This window comes from Ascaphus truei, chromosome 4 (assembly GCF_040206685.1).
Source record: "Ascaphus truei isolate aAscTru1 chromosome 4, aAscTru1.hap1, whole genome shotgun sequence".
In the NCBI taxonomy this organism is placed as follows: Eukaryota; Metazoa; Chordata; class Amphibia; order Anura; family Ascaphidae; genus Ascaphus; species Ascaphus truei.
The window spans coordinates 277,697,354-277,718,110 of record NC_134486.1 but is presented as its reverse complement, the minus strand read 5'-3'; the positions used below and the strand labels follow the sequence as shown (position 1 = coordinate 277,718,110).

Here is a 20,757-nt window from a genome sequence, read left to right as displayed (position 1 = left end):
GTCCTGCCGATTTAGAGGAATGGCACCACTTGAGAACCCTATTGCGGTGTTGGGGTGCCGTGTAGAGTCTTCCCTCCGGAACCTTGAACCCCATCGGAGCCTGTAATTGCTCGGATTGAATCTTATCCATGATATCAAATGAATTGGCGACAGAATACATCTAGAGGGAATTATCGTCTCTAGCTGTTCTTCAGACTTGTCCTCTGCAAGGAACTGTCGAGACAGGGCGTCCGCCTTCAGATTTTTGGAGCCAGGACTGAAGGAGATGAGGAAATTGAACCGTGAAAAGAATAGTGCCCAGCGGGCCTGTCGAGAGCTCAAATGACGTGCCCCTTCTAAGTAGAGAAGGTTCTTATGGTCTGTGAGTATGGTTATGGGTGTCTCCGTGCCCTCTAAGAAGTGTCTCCACTCGTCTAATGCCAATTTGATAGCCAAAAGCTCCCGGTTCTCGACATCGTAATTCCGTTCTGCGGATGAGAATTTCTTCGAAAAGAAGGCACATGGGTGTAGTCTGGCTAAGGGAGAAGTCCTTTGGGACAGGACAGCCCCAGCCCCGATGTCAGAGGCATCTATCTCCAGGGTAAATGGAAGTTTAGGATCTGGGTGGGTGAGGATAGGGGCAGACACAAAAGCCTTTTTTAGAAGATTGAATGCCCGTATGGCGATTTCAGACCATGATGAAGGATCTGCACCCTTCGTGGTGAGAGCAGTTATGGGAGATACCGTAGAAGAAAAATTGCGAATAAAGCGCCGGTAATAGTTTGCAAAACCTAGAAAGCGTTGCACGGCTTTGAGGGTGGTCGGACGGGGCCAGTCCAAAATAGCCTTAAGTTTTTCTGGATCCATATTGAAGCCGGAGTCAGAGATAACGTATCCCAGAAATGCCACGGACGTGAGATGAAACTGGCATTTCTCCAATTTCGCAAAGAGATGGTTCTCCCGGAGGCGTAACAACACCTGTTGGACGTGTTTGATGTGTTCTTGAGTGGATTTAGAAAAAATTAGGATGTCATCTAGGTAGACAATAAGAAATTTGTTAAGAATGTCCCGAAAAATCTCATTGACGAAATCCTGAAAGACTGCGGGTGCGTTGCACAGACCGAACGGCATGACCAGGTATTCATAGTGGCTGTCATGGGTGTTAAAAGCAGTCTTCCACTTGTCCTCCTCACGTATCCTTACTAAATTGTAGGCACCTCTTAAATCCAATTTAGAAAAGATAGTAGCTCCCTGAAGACGGTCGAAGAGTTCCGGTATCAAGGGCAGCGGGTAGCGGTTCTTGCGCGTGATGTTATTCAAACCCCAGTAATCGATGCATGGACGAAGAGAACCGTCCTTCTTTTTTTACGAAAAAGAAGCCTGCTCCGACTGGGGAGGAAGACTTTCGGATGAAACCCCTCTCTAAATTCTCTGCAATATAAGTGCTCATGGCTTTAGTCTCTGGGAGAGAGAGAGGATAGGATCGTCCTCTGGGAAGAGGTGCCCCAGGTAGTAGGTCAATCGGGCAGTCGAAAGGACGGTGCGGAGGTAGAACCTCGGAACGTGCTTTGTCGAACACATCGCGGAATTCCAAATACACAGAAGGTAGGGAGTCAACCTTCTCTGGCAGGGTAGACAACCCACCAATCTTCTGGAAAATCCTGGTACATGTCTTGGCACATGGAGCACCCCATTGGATGGGTTCCCGATCCGTCCAGTCGATTGCGAGGATTATGGACTTGGAGCCAAGGAAGACCCAAAATCAGCTCAACAGAGGGAGTGTGGATAACATCGAGGGTAATGATCTCCGCATGAACGTCGGCGACCTGTAGTAGAAGAGGCACCGTCTGTAGCGTGATGAATGCCGGCTGTAGGGGTCGACCGTCAATGGCCTCCAAACCTACTGGCGTCCTTCTACTGATAAGTCGAATATTGTTCCGTCTAGCAAAGCTTTGATCGATGAAATTGCCTGCGGAACCGGAGTCTATAAATGCCCATGCTTGAGTCTGAAACCCTTCTCCAGACAGTGTTACTGGCAACTGAATCCGGGTGGGAAGGACGTCTTTGATGATGGGAGAAAGGGTCAGTATTCCCAACGAGACTCTCCGTGATCTCATTGGGAGTAGGCGTTTCTCGGCTTGTGGGGACACTGGAGTAGTACGTGACCGGAATTGCCACAATACATGCAGAGGCCGGCATTGCGCCGACGTTGTTTCTCGGCAGAAGACAGCTTGTTACCTCCCAACTGCATTGGTTCCGGGGCGCCCCCGGATGGGGGTGTTGGAGACATGAACGATGGAGCAAGAGGCCTTGAAACCCGTTGACGGTAATGAGAAAGTTCAGTCCTCCGCTCCTGCAGACGCTGATCCACCCGAACGCACAGATCGATCAAATCCTCTAGGTCAGTGGGACGTTCCCGCGCTGCGAGCTCATCCTTTAGGGATTCGGACAGGCCTTGCCAAAACGCTGAAGATAGTGCTTCATTGTTCCATCCTGTCTCAGCAGCAAGTGTGCGGAACTCCACAGCGTACCGGGTGACGGAACGATCTGCCTGGGTTATGCGATGAAGAGAGGATGCTGCTGTTAATTGCCGTGCAGGGGTGTCGAAGACTCTTCGGAACTCATGGACGAAGAGGTTGATGTCCTGTGTGATGGGTCCTTGTTGTTCCCAGATGGGAGAAGCCCATGCCAGCGCCTCGTCGGTGAGAAGAGCCACGATATAGCCGACCCTAGAGACGGAAGAGACAAAACGGGAGGGCGAGAGTCGGAATTGGATCAGGCATTGATTAAGGAAGCCCCTACATCCTTGGGGATCCCCAGCATAGTGTTTGGGAGCAGGAATACGGGGTTCCAAAGCAAACGGAGGTGCTGGAAAGGCTGTTGCGGAGGCTGTGGAAGCCGTGGATGAAGGTTCTCGACTGGAAGCTCGGACTTGAACGGTAAGGGAATGAAGGCTCTGCTGAAACATATCCATCCGCCTATCAGCTTGTTCCAGATAAGTCTCTAGCCTGGTGAAGAGATTCGTGTGGGAATTTAAAGTACGCTCCACCTCTGCGGGGTCCATGTTTGTAGGGCTGAGCATAATGTCAGGACTAGCTCACTACAAACGAGGCGGGACCGCGGTGCTGAGGTGGGATAGGATAAAACGCCACCCACAGCCACGAGGGCGCGTCTTGAGTGTAGAGTGGTCTGGGAGTCCGAGTCGGGGCAGGAGAGGTTCGGATAGTCGAGGGTACTGTTCGCCAAGTCCGGGGTTAGAGAGAGAGACGTAATCGTTTTACCGTTGCCGGGTTCGGGGTGCCAGAGGTGCGGAGAGTCGTATTGCCGTATGCCGAGTTCGGGATGCCAGAGGTGCGGATAGTCGTAGAGGAAGCCGGTTCGGTACACGAGGAAGACTGCAAAACAAGACAGGACAAGACAGGACTACGGAGGAAGAGAGTGATGAGAACAACTGGTTCTATGCTCAGCCGACGAGTTAATGAAGCTGCAGGGTATAGATAGGCAAGAGGGTCCAATGGCAGAGTAGCAAGGTGGGGGTGTGTGAATGGGCCAGGCTGAGGCAGGGATAGGTCTAGATGAGTTCCTGGAGGAGGGGCTATAGATCCTAGAAGAACTGGTATATTGGATTGCAGCATTAGAAATAGATACTGTGCCTTTAAGAGGCTGGTACGCCTCCGTGTGGCCGCGCCTCCGTGTGGCCGTGCCTGTGGATGCGTGAGCGTGCACACGCCCCGAGCCGAAGGCAGAAGAAGAGGACTGACGTGCGCGCGCACAGGGGAAACGGAGCTCGGCGTCCTGGAGGAGAGATCCGTGTGAGACGCGGGAAGCCCTGGCAGGGCTGCAGGTAAGTGGGGAGCACGCAGAGAGCAGCGTGACTCCCCGTTCGTTACACATGGTAAGAGAAGGAGGAGCGGCCAGATACTTTGTTGAACCGTGGGACCTTGAACAGTCTTTTGGAGTTAGATCTCAGATGAAAAGTGCTGCATGTGGTAGGAGTGAGGAGCTTGTTCAGACAGGCGGGTAACTTGCCCAGAAAATATTTGACGGCAAGACAGGAAAGATGAACTTTGCGCCTAGACTCAAGTTGTAACCAGTCTAGTTCTTTGAACATTTTGCAGTGATGTGTGTTGTAGTTGTATTGGAGGACAAAGCGGCATATTGGATTGTGGAGGGTATCACGTTTGCTAAGATGAGTTTGGGGTGCCGTGCATATACTATGTCCCCATAGTCTATAATTGGCATTAGCATCTGCTGTGCAATGTGCTTTCTGACCAGCAGACTTAGGGAGGCTTTGTTCCTATAAAGAACACCTAGTTTGGCATAGGTTTTGGATTTCAGTGTATTAATGTGCAACCTGTATGTTAAATGGGAGTCAAACCATATGCCCAAATATTAGAAACTAGTAATAGGGGCTAGGATTGTATTAGAGTTTGTTCTGATATGGAGCTCATTCATTGGTACTTTTAGAGATTTAGCCTTGGTCTCAAATACCATTGTTACAGTCTTGTCAGTGTTTAAAAAACAGTTTGTTTTGGGAAATTTTCAAGTCTCAAAAAGCTAAATTGAAGTACGTTTCCAAGGTTGGAGAGGCTAGGGCTGTGTGCAATTTAGGATTGTGTCATCTGCATACATGTGTATTGAAGCTCCCTTACAAGCTGTTGGAAGATCATTCATGAACACTGAAAAGAGTAGGAGCCCCAGAACAGAGCCTTGCGGAACACCACACACATGATAAGTAGGAATGAAACCAGTTTAAAGCATGATTCCCTATTCCAGAGCACTGGAGTTTGTTTAGCAACATAACAGGATCAACAGTATCAAAAGCCTTTGCAAAATCTAGGATTATTGCACCAGTAAGTTGTCCCAGTTCCATTCCACACTGGATCTCATTGCAAACTTTTAGGAGGGTAGTTACTGTGGAGTGTTTGGGGTGAAAGCCAGATTGGAATTGGCTAGGGAAATTTGTCTTGGTATAGTAATAGCTTAATTGGGAGTGAGTGAACTCATTTTTCCATGACTTTGGATAATATTGGGAGAAGAGAGATGGGCCTGAGTTTGAGACAGTGTTTTTGTCCCCACTTCTGAAGATTGGTACAACTCTGGCAGTTTTCCACGTCTTAGGGATATGGCCTGCAAACAGAATAGAGTTGATTAGAGAGGCAATCGGTTTGGCAATGACTGGGGCACCATGGCTTATGAACTTAGATTGCAGTAAGTCATGTCCACATTGGCTGCTTAGTTTTAAATTGGGGAGCATTTGTGCAATCTACTCTTCAGATACTGGGACAAATTGAAAATTGTGAGCAGTGTTGGGAGAGGGTGGGTCTATAGGGGTACTCCCAGAATGAGGTACATGTTTGTAGTTCTGGTTGCGTTTCGCTAATGAATTAGTAGCGCACCCCACTAAGTAATCATCGAATGCATTTGCAATGTCAGTGAGATTTGTCAGAGTAATATCCTCCTTAATGATATTACATGGTTGTTGATGGCTAGAAGGCTGGAATATATTGTTAATGGCCTTCCAGGGGTTAGCTGGATTGGATGTATTCTGGAGAAGTTTGTCAGCGTAATACTTAACACCTGGCTTTTTTCCATGTAGGCTATTCCCTGAAATAACGCAATGATAATCAGGGTCTGGATGTGAGTAACGGCAAGTTTGATGTAGCTTTGATGTAACCTACTTATCCTAAGGTTATTTCCATGCGCTAACATTAACGGAGGTTGTGGATCTGCAATGTGAGGTTAACAACTCGTTAGCATATGATTTTCATAAGAGTAAGCCGGACGTCTGTTAAAAGTTAACGATCGGATATCTCTCTGGTTAACGCCAGGGCATCGGAACCTCGAACCTCCTTTGTGGATATGCGCCACGACTATCGATACATTAAATGGGGTTGACGTCACAATAAAACATTTGACGGACTTCTGAGGATCTATCCTGAAGGGCTTTAAAGGGGTTAATACATTTCCATATCACTAGCCTAACTACCCCACTTGAATACCAAAGAGGCCAGTAAGGCACTGCTCAGCTTATAGCATGATTCCTGTACATTTGCAATGGTGTTCAAGCATTTACATCAATAAAGTAAGTGATTGATAGATCCCTTAAAATCTCTGCAAAACTATTTGATAAAAGCTCAACTCTACATAAGCATTAAATACATATATTTCTCAGAATGCTAATTCTAAAGGATTTGACCACATGTTAGGACCTCCTATATGTCATGAATGCCTTTTAAATCATTTGCTTTGAACTGCCATGATAGGTTAAGACATTACCGCCATAAATTTCCTGGGATATTTGTCCTCTGTTTGCCTTTTGGTTAAGTTCAAAGTTCTAGTAGCTATGTTGGTCCTAGAGGAGGGTGTTGTTGTAGGCTGTAATACCTTTTTAATGGACCAATCTAAAAGTTCTTCATAGATGAAACTATGGTAAAATATACAGTCATTTATTGTTATATAATTTTGCCAAAAAATAACTTTATTAAAAGGAGCCACAACCAACAACAAATCTACCCTTTTGGTTCATTTCAACATTTTGCAAGATGATATTTTAGGAGACATATCTCTTGTGATATGCAGACATGCAGTTATCAAAAGGATTCATTACACACAACGTCTGAAAAACTGAATGTTATGTAATTAGTGTCATTTGTGAACACGTTTTTAACTGTCTGGTGAGCTATAAAGTATAAACAAAATAGGTTAAAAAAATGACAATGTTTATTCATTGGGTTTCACTTTTATTATGATTTATTAATATTGCTTTACTTTTGAATTGTTTTAAACCGATTTCTATCGATTTTTAAATGTATGCAAAACTTTAGAAACCGCAGTACTTGAATTCTTCAATATAGGATTACATTTACTAAATAAAATATAGTCGTGCAATGATGTCCCACTGTTCTTTTGAAAGTTAAGGTGCATTTTGTGAAGGTGAAGTGACTAGCAAACTATTCTTTTGAAGTTTGGAATGTTTTATCCCCATAAATCAAATAATAATAAAAAAAAGTTATTGCTTTTATAAAGAAATTGGGTGAATAATATGCTTTTCTATGGAAGGTTTCACACATCTGTAGTGTGGAGCACTATCCTTATAATACAGTAGTTGTTCGAGTCTACTAATCATTTATGGAGCATAACTCAAGTGACACAAGTGCTGAATTCCTTCGCTTTAAGAATAATAATTGATAATACAAAAGACATTGATTTGAACTTCTGCTACACATTATTAAATATGTTATTAAAAATGTTTTGTGCCAGTACATATCAGAAGTCCTTCAAAAATGCCACCCATAATTACTTATCATATATTCAACAACCCCCTGAGCAATGAGGCACCTTAAAATATGTTCTGCTAACAGCAACTGAACTTTTATGTTTTAATATAGCACTCTAGATTTAAACGAATTGGGATTTTGGATTTTCTGTAACCACGAGAAAGGTCTAAAAGCTTGTAATAAGTAAAATATCAAATCACATTTTTAATGCAACAAAATAATGCAAATGTGCATTGGCCTTGTTTTTTTTTCATATTCCTAAAATATTTGAACATAAAGAAAACATTGTGTTAAATAATATTATTTGTAGTCTATTATTTTTATGGATATATTGTAATACTTAGGCTAGGCTTCTGCCATCTGTGCAATGCCACAATACTGAATGCAAAAAACATATTTTTACTTTCAGGCTTACATTAGTAAAACATAAGATAAAAGTGATTTAATGGACTCCATCTGGTCATAGTATAAGACATCTGTGGTATTCTCCCTAGTGGTTCAGGTACAACTTAACTGTGAAAACCAAGTTCTATTATTATAATCCCAGATATAGAAAACATATTCTGTGAGATCTGAACTTTATTTTTACCACATACTTTCTTATTCCAAAAATATGTTAGGTGTGGAAATGAAATGACAAAAAACATCAGAGAGAAAAAATTGAATAAACTATCCATAAGATTAATCAAATATGTTTATAAAATAATACTAACTTTGATAGAACACTTTCTCCTAATGTGACTCAAACTACTTCACAATTACAATGCAGCATGTGGTACACAGTGCTGTTTGTAGAATCTCACCGGCACTGTCCCTGTCCAGACAAGCTTACAATTTATGTTTTGGTACACGAGACACGGGGAGAAAAAGGGACTGCACAAGGAGCCAATTACAGGATTTGAATCAGGCTCCTTTGCCGCTACATAAGTGCTGTTGAGTGTTTTTACTCATTGAGCTATTCCTTCACTCATTCATTATATGGGTAGGGAAGCTCCTGTTCTCCAAAAAGTTAGGTTTTTAAATTTTCTACTCAGGGGGTTACTGCTGCTTATGTATGTGCATAGTTCCTGGAATCACCAGAAGCCTAGTTACACGAGTCATTCAATAATGTAAATGTTGTGTCATAGCAACATCCTTGTTATTTATTGGTTCCCTGTTATGAATGAAAATTATTTTCCTGCTCATAAACTAGGAGATCAGGGTAGCAGCATCTGAACTGGGGATCTCCCAAAGATACGACTGAAGGGAGGAACCATGCCATGAGAAACACCCTAGTTCAGAAGATTAAAATGAAATTAAAAGATAAAGTGTAATTGGGAGTGCGGACAGTTTTCAATGGGTTGATGGACGCTACAATTTGTTGCCAGAAGCAACTTTGAAAAAAACTGCCCTGTTTTCTGACCGTACAGAGGGAATTTGTGATGGGTAAACAATTGATGTGATGGGTGATGAATTGCAAATAGACCGGGAGTCATCTAGTTAAAGCGGAGTTAATATCGCACCCCGGAACAGAAAATACTGAGTGCTATTACCATAATTGTATCAAGTAATCAAGATTTTCAGAAAAGTTGCATTGCGGTAGTTAACAGAACTGATAATTATGCATTACGATCAAATGGGGCAGGTAATGAGATATTTCTACCATAGGGTCATGTATTATAAATTATTGCATAACTCTATGGTACATATGACATTAACTCCATTGATGCCTGTGGTTACCGGGGTACACCACAGGCTGCAAAGGGGCTGATATTACTAAAAGTACACTTCCACCCCCTCCATGATTACTTAAGGGGTTGGTAAAGCATTGCCATGCAATGCTTTACCAACAGCTAAGGAAAACAAAGGGTTAATCCCTATCACCCACCCCCTGGGGCCTAAATGCCCTTCCCGTGGCAACTACACCCAACACCTACCCCTCCTACCCTCACTCCCCGCAAACAAGCATACTCCTCCCAGCCCTGCAGATAGGGACTGGGAAAGTGAGTTAGCCCTTACAAAGGGATAGGATTTTTCTTTATTTCTGTGTTTCCTTAAACTGTATTGCTTAAAGCTACGGGCTGAATAAAAGCCATGGTTTATTTTTCCCAAATATATCTCCCTGGTTGTACCTCTGCACATGTCTCTTACATATGGTATCAGAAGTTGGGAAGAGAGGTGGCCCTTAAAATATCAAAGGGGTCCCAGAGATTGTGTAGGAATATTTTTAGTGCTTTTGCCTGCTTACACTTACTGCAACAGCTTGAGCAACAAAACCAAGAACAAAAGAACCACGTGCAGAAGTGACCAGAATTAAGGGGCTACACATCCAGGCAGGAAATCTACACTTAACTGGAGAAAGCCACAATGCCACAGTCTGACTGGGGGGGGAGGGGATCTGTGACAGATGGTGACCCACACAACGTACTGATGCTGTGACCAAGGTCTACCCCACCACTTGTGGAGGAAAAACGAACAAACTGTGGATTTTTAAAATGGCCCAGTCTACAGAGACGCTTGTGGGAGCTATGAACTCTGCAAGTGAAGGCTGCTCACCTGTACGACATCTAGCTGGGGTTCTAGCATATACAGAGAAAATCGCTGCAATAGCACCTCCTGAGGTCACGCGGAAAAATACACCTGATACCACCAAAATGGAGGGCAAAATGTGGTGTTCCTGTAATGAACCCGGCCACACAGAAGAGTGTCCCTTCTGGTCCTACAAGGATATGGATGAGGATGAAAATATATCTTATGTGGGCCCCTGAAACGAGATGCACTCACCAAACACCCCTAGGATGGTGGAGCAGCCTTTCTCTAGGACCACGAAAATGATTGGAGGCAGCAAGAACCGGACCAGTTGAATGCCAAATATTCCAGCCAGCTAATGCAACTGCAACAAAAGCATGGTGGATGCTGTGAAACTGATGAAGTTTCCAACAAAGAAGGAGACCCCAGTATCCCTGATGGGACAGAGTTGTCTAAAGTAAAATGGGAAAAAAACTTACCATGGAAGGATCTGACATGTTCGCAAATCCCCCGAAGTAAAAGGGGGGCCAAGATGCCCTGCAGCCTAGAGCAAATGAAGGATTCATCCTGGGAATGACAGAAAAGCCAGAGGGCCCAAGGCAGAAGTTGTGTACCTCAAAGAAGTGTCTGTGCGGTGCTGACAATGAGAAACCCTCAACATACTATACCAGGGAAGCGGAGCTGGAACAAGTATAGTGACAATCCCTTGATAAGCCCTGAAGATGCAATGCAAACTGCCAGGCATGACTGTGATCTCCTCTGTGAATGATTGGAAAAGGAGATAGAAGCTAATGCCAAGGTACAGAGTAATCTTCTCACATTCACCTTAGACTGTGAAATTGTGATGAACACTGAGCGTCGCTTATGTAAGGATGTTGAAGACCTGACAACTAAGCGGAAGATGGCATACACTATTTCCACCGTGGTCAAGAAACAGACCCTGCTGACTTACAGCAGAAGCAGGAAAAGGTCAAGAGCATCCGGACAAAGTTGGACATATTGCAGAACGAGGTTCAAACTCTCTGCATAGAGCTGGATGCTTCACACCAGGAGATCGGCAATCACCGCACAGAACTGGAAATCTCTAAAAAGGAATTTCACAGTCTCGCCACGGATCTGGACGTCTTTCAAAAAGATATCCACAGTCTTACTATGTCTCTTAAAGTCTCTCAGAAGGAGCTTTGCACCCTCAACCTTGAGATAGACGTCTCACACAAGGAAACTGAGAGTCTCAACTCAGAAGTGCGTAAATGGAAGGAGGACTACGAGGAAGCCCCGAATATTATAGAGACTGTAAAAAGAGAAAATACAAATCTGACAGAGGAAAATTCTGATTTGACTCACCACGTTAGTGAATGGAATGAAAAACTTCATGAACTAGAAAAAATGGAGAAACTATTTGAACAAGAAAAGTTAGAAGTATTGGAGCAATGCACACAAGCAGAGCATATACTGAAGAGCCATCTGCAAGGTCTGCACATGCACCTACAGAATGCAGTGGAGAAGCAGCAATCACTGCAGGAAGAAAATCTGCAGGCTGCTAATGAAGTACAGTACAAGTGCTGCAGGAACATCTGAGTATCCAGTGTGTCCTTGCAGAAAAGCATGATCAACTGAAGGCACCCTGAGCATCACCAGAGCATCGCTGGAGGCTGAGCTTAGAGGCCAGGTGATTCGGTATGAGAGGGAGCATGAGAAGATCCAGAAAGTTAGCAAGAGCTAAAGGAGCAGAAACGCTGCTCCATCCCCAACAGTACACCCAGGAGAAAGAAACCCGAAAAGGGCAAGCAGCTGCGACCATAGCGAAGAAATCTGAAGAGCTCCAAAATATAATGAAGGATGCATTGATGCACACTCAGAGCAAGCTCAAGAAACAGAATTCTCTTACTGGGGAACTAAACTTGTTGAAAAGGGAGAAAAGCAGTCAAATAATTCAGAAATATTACAAATCTCTAATCCAAGGAAAAAGGAAGAGAGAAAGGTATTTGCACCAATGCACTACAGAGCTCATTATACAGGCTGCCTACAGAGGAACAAAAACTCATCAGCTGTGTCGCCAGAATAAGGCAGCCTGCCTTCTCCAGCCAATATGGAGAATGCAACGACAAAGAAAGAATTAATAAAATTTGAAGCAATGTGTAATTTTATTCCAGTCAAATGTTAGGAAGTGTCTGCCGCAAAGATGCTACAGAAAAATGAAGGAAGCTGCTTGTATGATTCAATCCAGATATAGGTCTTACGTCACAACCAAACAAGCTGTGCATTGCAATAAGCGCACCCGCAATGCAGTCTTAGCAGGGCTGCCAACAGAAATCATGGGGCCCGGGACAAATGAAAGGAGCAGGCCCCCACCCCCCAACCCATAGTGCCCCCCCAAACCCATAGCGCCCCCCAAACCCATAGCGCCCCCCCCGAACCCATAGCGGCCCCCCCGAACCCATAGCGCACCTACCACGAAAAAATATTTTTTAGCGCGCAACTTTTACTTAACTGTTTTTTTATTGTGATACAGAAAAAAACATTACAATGCAACCTGTTTATTTTTATATTTTCAACAAAAGACAGATGACTGCCTGTCTGGGTGGGTGAGTGACTGGGTGAGTGAGTGGGTGCGAGAGTGAGTGAGTCAGTGGGTGCGAGAGGGAGTGACTGGGTGGGTGAGAGAGTGAGTGACTGGGTGGGTGAGAGAGGGAGCGACTGGGTGGGTGAGAGAGTGAGCGACTGGGTGGGTGAGAGAGTGAGCGACTGTGTGGGTGAGAGAGTGAGCGACTGGGTGGGTGAGAGAGTGAGCGACTGGGTGGGTGAGAGAGTGAGTGACTGGGTGGGTGAGAGAGTGACTGGGTGGGTGAGAGAGTGAGTGACTGGGTGGGTGACTGAGTGACTGGGTGGGTGACTAAGTGACTGAGTGTGCGACTGGGTGGGTGACTGAGTGAGTGACTGGGTGGGTGACTGAGTGAGTGACTGGGTGAGTGACTAGGTGGATGACTGAGTGAGTGACTGGGTGGGTGATTGACTGGGTGGGTAACTGAGTGGGTGACTGAGTGGGTGACTGGGTGGGTGACCTTAGGGTGCGTGCGTAGGAGGGAGAGTGCGTGTGTGGGTGGGAGAGCGTGCGTGGGTGGGAGAGCGTGTGCGTGGGTGGGAGAGTGCGTGCGTGGGTGGGAAAGTGAGTGGGTTAGTGAGTGGGTGGGAGAGTGAGTGAGTGGGTGGGAGAGTGAGTGAGTGGGTGGGTTAGTGACTGGGTGAGACAGTGACTGGGTGTTGGGTGACAGTGACTGGGTGGTGGGTGACAGTGACAGGGTGGTGGGTGACAGTGACAGGGGGTGGGTGACAGGGGGTGGGTGACAGTGACAGGGGGTGGGTGACAGGGGGGTGGGTGACAGTGACAGGGGGGTGGGTGACAGTGACATTTACTGGGTGGGTGACAGTGGGTGGTGGGTGACAGTGACTGGGTGGTGGGTGACAGTGACTGGGTGGTGTGTGACAGTGACAGTTGAGTGGGTGACTTACCCTGACCGGGTGGGTGCTGCTTCCTGTTCCTTGCTGCTTCCCCCCCTGCCCCCGATGTCCCCATGGCAGCTGCTGGGGGCGGGAGGTGGGCACGGGGGGTGGGGGGGAGGTCGCGGGAGGTAGCCTCTGGTAATGTAGTAGCTTAAAAATGGTGCTACTATTGCAGAGATACCCCACCAGACATCATTTGTGATTTCCCCACACAGTGAAGAATCGGTCAGCGTAAAATAAGTAATACATCAAGAAAATAAGTCTACCGACTACCAAACTGAGATGCCACGGGGGTCAATCAGAGTGAATAAAAACTCCACCCAGATTGATCCACCTGTGATCATGAATGCTGAACCTGATGCAGGTGGTCACCCTAGTATCAGGGAAGAAAAGATTGCCTGATGCATGGAAAAATGTGTGGCAATGCAGTTAAAAGAAGACTTGGTAAAATGGAAAGAGGAGATTGAGTGAAGAGTCTTCCATGGAGGTGAGGAAGCTAAGCACATCATGGAAAGACTGTGCTTTGGGAAGTCCTCTTCGAGTGATTAAAGAGTGCTTATTTCAAGCACCTTCTTGAAGAGACACCTGTTACCTCGAGAAAGGGCTCCAATCCCAGCATGACAGCTTCCCACAGAGGAGGCATGTAACAGGGCCTTAACCCCTGTCTAAAAGGGCTTCCATAGAAAGTCTGTATTGGTCTGAGAAACCCACCAGGGAGCTGGTTAATTGAAGATAGAGACAATTAACCAGTCTCCACCTTGCTCATCAGACAGATGCTTGAACTGCATGAGATCTCTTGAGCACAGAGGGACTGTGTTGCCAACAAGAAACTCGCATAAACATTGTCTTGAGCATGGAAGGACTGTGCTGCCAGCAAGACACCAGGAACCAGACCTCTATTCCAGGGCACAGTAGACCGTGGAATCCACCAGAGGGTGGCTCCTCAATGGACACCAACCCAAACCCAGACACTGACATAAGGGGCCCTCCGCTTACAGTTACCTCTTTGGACTTTGGGTCATAGGTTGGAAAGAGGCTTATCTTCCCATAGGGACTAGGAAAGGGACTAGGATAGGGATAGGGACTAGGAAAGGGGATAGGGACTAGGAAAGTAAGTTAGTCCTTACAAAGGGATAGGATGTTTATTTATTTGTGTGCTTCCTTAAAATGTATTGTTTAAAGCTACGGGCTGAATAAGAGCCATGGTTTATTTTTCCCAAATATGTCTCCCTGGTCGTACCTCTGCACAAGTCTCTTACAGCGTTGATATGTCCGATCCATGAAATTTGGAATTTTGTATGTGTGAAAAAGGAGGGACCAAAGGCTGACAACTCCCCAAGTACCCTACTTTCTGGACTCAGTATATATCCACCTTATTGGTGCGGTATAAATACCCAAATACACTAGTTGTAGGTGGCCATATGGCATCAATCACAATTAGCAACTGCTCCCATCACTGTGGAAGGACAGATGCTACTAAAAGCCTTAATTGGCTAAAAAATAATAAATCTTTCTTGAATATTAATGTGGACGACGCAAAACATACATGTAAGTAAACGGAATAAAAACTCCAATTGTGCAATAAAAGTGATGTCCTGTCAGTAGATATTATACACTTAATTGTATGATATAGCAACTATTAAGCCTGATAGGGTGTGGAAGTTTTCCAGTTCCTTAAACAGCTTTTGGAGTGGTTAAGGGCTTGGAAAGAGACAGGAGGATGTCGTCTGCATACAGACTGGCTTTGTAGAGGTTTAGGCCTACGGAAATACCATGAAAGTCAGTATTCAATCTGGTGAGTGCAGCTAAAGGTTCTATACAGAGTGCAAACTATAAAGGGGATAAGGGACAGCCTTGTCTAGTTCAACTTTGGATGTGTATTGTGTCAGAGGGTAGACCTATGTAGCTGACCTTGATGGTAGAATTTGTATAGAGGGCTGCAGTTGCCTGGAGAAAGTTACCTTTTAGGCCAAAACCTTTTATATATTGGTTATATATAATGTTTTTTCACTTATCCCATACTGGTTTAACTTACCTTGTCTACAGTATGAATGCAATGGCTAGGTGATTTAAAAAAATGCTGTATTTTGTGGGGTCATCCTGCTTCTGATAATATCGAAGCTGACTGACTAACACCAAAATGACTACATTTGCGGTATTTAAAAATGTTGCTGCCGGTCTCAATATTTTAATCGGCCATGTTAAATGTGTTATTTTAGCGGTTCAATGTTGATCACTTACACCATAAAAATAAGAAATATTTTTCTTGTTGTTACCTACAATACCCCATTTTTCATTATTGGAGTTTGATGACTCTAGGCCAGTATGTTTTAAAGCATGACTCACAACATTATATAAACAATTAAGTATAGCTTAATGCAAAAATCACTATGTTATTATATTTTTTGTTCTTACGTGACCAACGGAAAACCCAATATTTATAAGATAGCACATCTATTTTTCTTAAAGCAATTATTCTAATAATATTTATTAAAAAGTTAAGGGATACTGTATCCATTATCGTGCTTTGACATTATTACCATTTCAGATATCTATAGAGCAGGAATCTTTCTGTTATCTGTTACTTTGTTTTACATTTTGTCCTACTCGCTCGTGTTTAGCCCTATCTTTTATGAGGCTGCTCACAGAAACGACTTTATCCATATTATTCACAGCAGAGTGCCTTTAAATGTGCTGTAAATTTACATTTTCAGTTTTCTTCTAAGGCAGCAATCCCACATATTTCACATTAACGTATATTTTTGCAGCATTGTAACCAGGATGTCCTCCAGGCCTAAACTGCATATATTAAGGTATTCAATATACCTATGTGCATAGTTTTCTGTGTTCTCCGTGGACATTTAAACGATCATCCAATAGGAAGCCTCAACAAATATTTTGTGGCTTTTCTGCATTGGGTGAACATTTTAATTTCCTTGGAGGTAACTTTAAACTGTTAACTACACCGGTAAGTTTTTCAGGAACCTGGAGCTTAAAACAACATGGTTCAGTTACAGAGGATCCCCTGGTTCCAAATGTAAGAAAACAAACAAACAAAAAAAGCGAGTAGGCGGGATTGCTGCTTTAATATTAAGAAGCAGGCGTACCTTGGACATTCAATGCTTAATGTATTTATGATCCTTTATTGTAAAACAGGAGAAGATAATATTATGTTCATATATATTTGTAATATTTTTTGCAGTTTTCTGGATTCCACACGGAAAGATCTGAATCAGACCATGAGAGTCAATGGGGTGGAAGCCCCCTCACTGATACGGCTTCACCCCAACTTCTAGATCCAATAGAAAGACCAAACTCCCAGCAACATGATGTCTCCTGTGCATATAGACAATATCCTGACCGGAGTTCTCTTTGCTTGGGTTTTGCCCTGGACCATTCAAGATTAACTGATGATAGACACCTCCATAGTCAAGCCTGTGAAGGAGGCAAATGTGAGGCTGGTAGATACTTTCTTGGAAGCCCACAAACTGGGAGAGAGACTTGGTGGGGTTCTCGTTCAGCTCCGCCCTTGCCAAAGTCATCTCCAGAGAGCCGAGATGGCTATGAGAGCAGTATGCCACATATTGCTTCAGTTCACAGAATACATGGTAAGAGAAAAAAATACAGTATATAAAATGGTAATCATAGTAAACACATTCATGTCATCTCATTCAGTTGCAATATTCAGAAACACCTGATGATTTCATAAGTTTTAAGTGATGATTTATGTCTTCAATAGAGTTGTGGCAAAACTCTTTGGGAAATGAATCCTAACAATTACATATTTGTGTCCATTGTTTTCCTTGATGATTAGTATTATTGTTTATTTATATTATTACATTATTATTATTATTATTATTATAGTAAAGTGCCAACATTAACCAAGATGCTAGTCATTTCATCCTTATTGTAAGTAAATTGGAAATAAATGACAACTGGTATTATGACACAGGATGTCCTTTTATAATGGCCTCAATTTTACTGGATATGTTAATTTTATATTGAAATACTCATGATCCATGTTTATAAGTTGAAATTTAGCACCAAGCTGTAATGAGTTGGAGCAAGATTACTTTGTATTTACACTTTCTTATACTAATATCTGGACTTGTGTACAGCCAGGACTTAGCATTGAAGAGATTTGATTAATGTTAGTATCAACACAAGTATCTTGTAATAAAATACAGAGACATACTATATTCTAATGCACCTCTCCAATTTTTGCCATTTGTAGGGAGAAGTAATTGGGATGAAGATAGTGTTGTCAGCTCTCCTGATCCTGGTTCTGCAAGTGAATCAGGAGATCGCTACCGCACTGAGCAGTATCAAAACAGTCATCATGAGCCCAGCAAAATTGAAACCCTTATACGTGCCACCCAGCAAATGATTAAAGAGGAAGAAAATCGGTTACAGCAGCATAAATCCAGTCCTGATACTCTCACTACAGCTAATGGAGCTGGGAAAATAAACTCTATTTGTTTTGCCAACTATCAACAATCCCAATTGACTGGAGTTGTGTGCCGTGGCCCTGCTCTCACTAACACTTCGCCTTGTGAGCATATTCCGCAAAGAGATGGAAAGATCTTGAGTCCACATGAGAATGAATATGAAAACAGCCCCACAACTCTGTCCAGAATGAGCAGTCCAAATTCTGACCGAATTTCCAAAGCAGGTGTGACAATAGCGAAAGACTATTTACATGCAAATCTGTCCCCCCACCAAACAGTGGACCATTCAGCATCTCCAAACTATTACAGCTCTCACAGGCAGTGCTTCGATAAGCATGCTTACACATTCACTGGCTATGCTCTTGAACACTTATATGACACTGAATCCATTAGAAACTATTCCCTGGGCTGTAATGGATCACACTTTGATGTGACTTCTCACTTAAGGATGCAACAGGATCCAGCCCAAGTACACAAGGGCACATCAGTTATAATAACCAATGGGAGTTGATGATCTTCTTTAACATGTATTGCGCCACAAATTCTATCAAATGAAATTGAAAGAATTTTTTTTTAATGCCCTTGCTACCAGCATCTGATGAATCACAGTGCACTGATAGTGTGAGGAACTGGGTATGAATTTAGTATTTTTAATTTACATTTTTTTTTCACGGCAAAGGTTTAAAAGCTATGGTGAAATTCAGTGGAGCTACAGAGATGTCAAGTGTCTATATTGACCAGTTGTCCAGTTTATGAGATGATCTAGAAAATGCTGTGTTCTTAAAATATAACATGTTGTTGATAACCTTTAACTTGCATGTTCACAAGAGACCCTATTTGCAAAAAACTATGCATCCAAAACATGCAAAATGTGGAATGTACACTTTTATGTATTACACACCAAAAATATTATATTCCTTGTATGTTTTCAGTAAATCTCTTGGTATTCAGTAAACTTTTTCTTTAATATGAATAATATTAAGATGAAGATGGGAGGGGGGGAACAAGACAAATGATTGAGAAATGGCATTTGTTTCTTGTCAGCATCCTAATAACATTACTTAACATGTATTACATTTTATGGTATTCTAAATATACTGAGAGAGTTTTCCTTCAAACAATAAGACATCTGTATGAACACGAAAATGAAATACGTGTATGATGATTTTCTTTGTAGATGGTCCATGTTTGGATAAACGTCCATTTAGTTTACACCAAAATGTTGTGTTCTTGATCTTTAATTTGAATTTGCATCTTACAGTATTAGAAAGCCATGCTTTATGTACTAATTATTCAAAATACCGTCTATCTTTTTTATTTAAATGGGTGTTAGCAGTACATGGCAATACAGCTCAGATATATAAATGGTCACTACGATATAATTAATAGTTAGGAAATTAAACATAATTTAGTTTTGTTAAACCTTGTAAAGCTCATTCTGCAGAATGTGATGCATGCCTGGTAATATTGTACCAATTATTACTAACAACCACATTTAAACGTGTGGTCAGCTGAATATAACAAAGCAAATATATAGGAACAGGGAAATAGTAAAAGTGTAAGTGAAGTATTGTCAGAAGTGAGAAACAAAATGGAGTTTATGTATAAGGGCAATTTTGGAGCAAAGCTGGTACAACTTGTGTCATTTTTTGTATTATGCCTCTTAGCATCTATGCATCAAGGACTTTGCCCCAGTTTGTGTGCCATGTGCATCAGCTTATGACTTGTGGATTGTGAAAAGGGGCCGTAACATGATGCACAGATTATAATGAGATGGGTCAAGCTGTGCACCTCTGTGTGTTACTTTTTCTGCTTTCAACCAGCGTAAACATATTTGCCAGGTCTTAAGGTGGCATTAACTTCCTTGTTTAGAAATCCGCCCTCATCCTCTCATATTAAATCTATCCCTTAGTTAGCACTTAGGAAATGCTTAATGTCATGAATTACTGCTATCATCCATTAGCAAAAAAAAAAGTGATACAATACCATCCATAGGTGAAATGCTATGGAAGCATTTAAATGACAATGCATTCATTGGTTGGCCTTTTTAAACATTTTCTTTAGAAAGATTAACCACGTGTTACATAAATTGTAATCGAACTGATTCAGTTGTTAGGCTAGAAAGATTGCACTAAAATCACTAAAGCAGCGGGATCATATCTTTCCATACTGTAAACAGTTTCTTACAATCTACAGGAATCATTACATTGTGTGGTGTGTAAAGGATTTTGTTGTAGAAAGAATATAGCTCCTCTCACATATTCTTAAATAATAAACAGATAACTAAGTACATATCAAAAATTCATTGACACATAAAGCATATTTGTAGCTTTTTTTTACGACATGCGGTATACTTTTAGTTTTTTTCCTTATTGCGCATGAAACAGTATAACACTAAAAACAATATAATTATATTTCTGCCACGTGCTTTCCTAATAGTTTAATCAATACAGTAAAGTTTTCAAATTAAATAGCAAATACAAACAAATTTTGATGCAACATATCTCTTTTGAGTGATGTCTAATTTATTTGATCAGGGAATAGCAATTAAATATGTGTGGGAATTGTGGGTTTTAAGAATTGGTATTTGTTTCCAGTTCTAATATTCTATTAAAAAAAAATGTTTTGTGCAGATGCATTTCCCCCCCCTCATTAGTAAAGAATAATATAAATTGGCATGCCCAGTAATTTTACCACTGATTTGTATCTGGTTTCATGCTAAGGTGTTATTTCTAGCAGGCTGACCAAATACATGACAAAACACAACCTCTGTTTTGGATATAAACCCAGAGATAATATGTATAGTTATGTAGAACATTGCACACAATACCATTAAAAGTGTTGCCATCAAAATGTTGTTTTTAATACCAATCAGTGTTAATCAGACCCTTATCGTGAAGGTTAAATTTACCACTGCTAAGGAAACAAAATCAATTGCCAATCCCTGTATTCAACAAGGCAGTCACTTTATTCAAGAGAGTTTGGGGGAGATACAGAGTTTGAGTTGTTATGCAAGTCTAATGCCTGTGAAAAGCTTTCCT

The 20,757-nt window shown here is 42.5% G+C and overlaps 1 protein-coding gene across 1 annotated transcript in view; it reads left to right on the top strand.

Annotated features, from left to right (window-relative positions):
• SIM1 (SIM bHLH transcription factor 1) overlaps positions 1-18,512 on the top strand; it is a 100,327-nt gene extending 81,815 nt beyond the window's left edge. Inside the window, exons 11-12 of the mRNA XM_075597524.1 lie at positions 16,471-16,876; positions 17,503-18,512. Of these exons, the coding sequence (XP_075453639.1) occupies positions 16,471-16,876; positions 17,503-18,227 (1,131 nt within the window). The 3' untranslated portion in view covers positions 18,228-18,512. The remainder of the gene's footprint in view (positions 1-16,470; positions 16,877-17,502) is intronic.
• Positions 18,513-20,757: the final 2,245 nt, after the last annotated feature.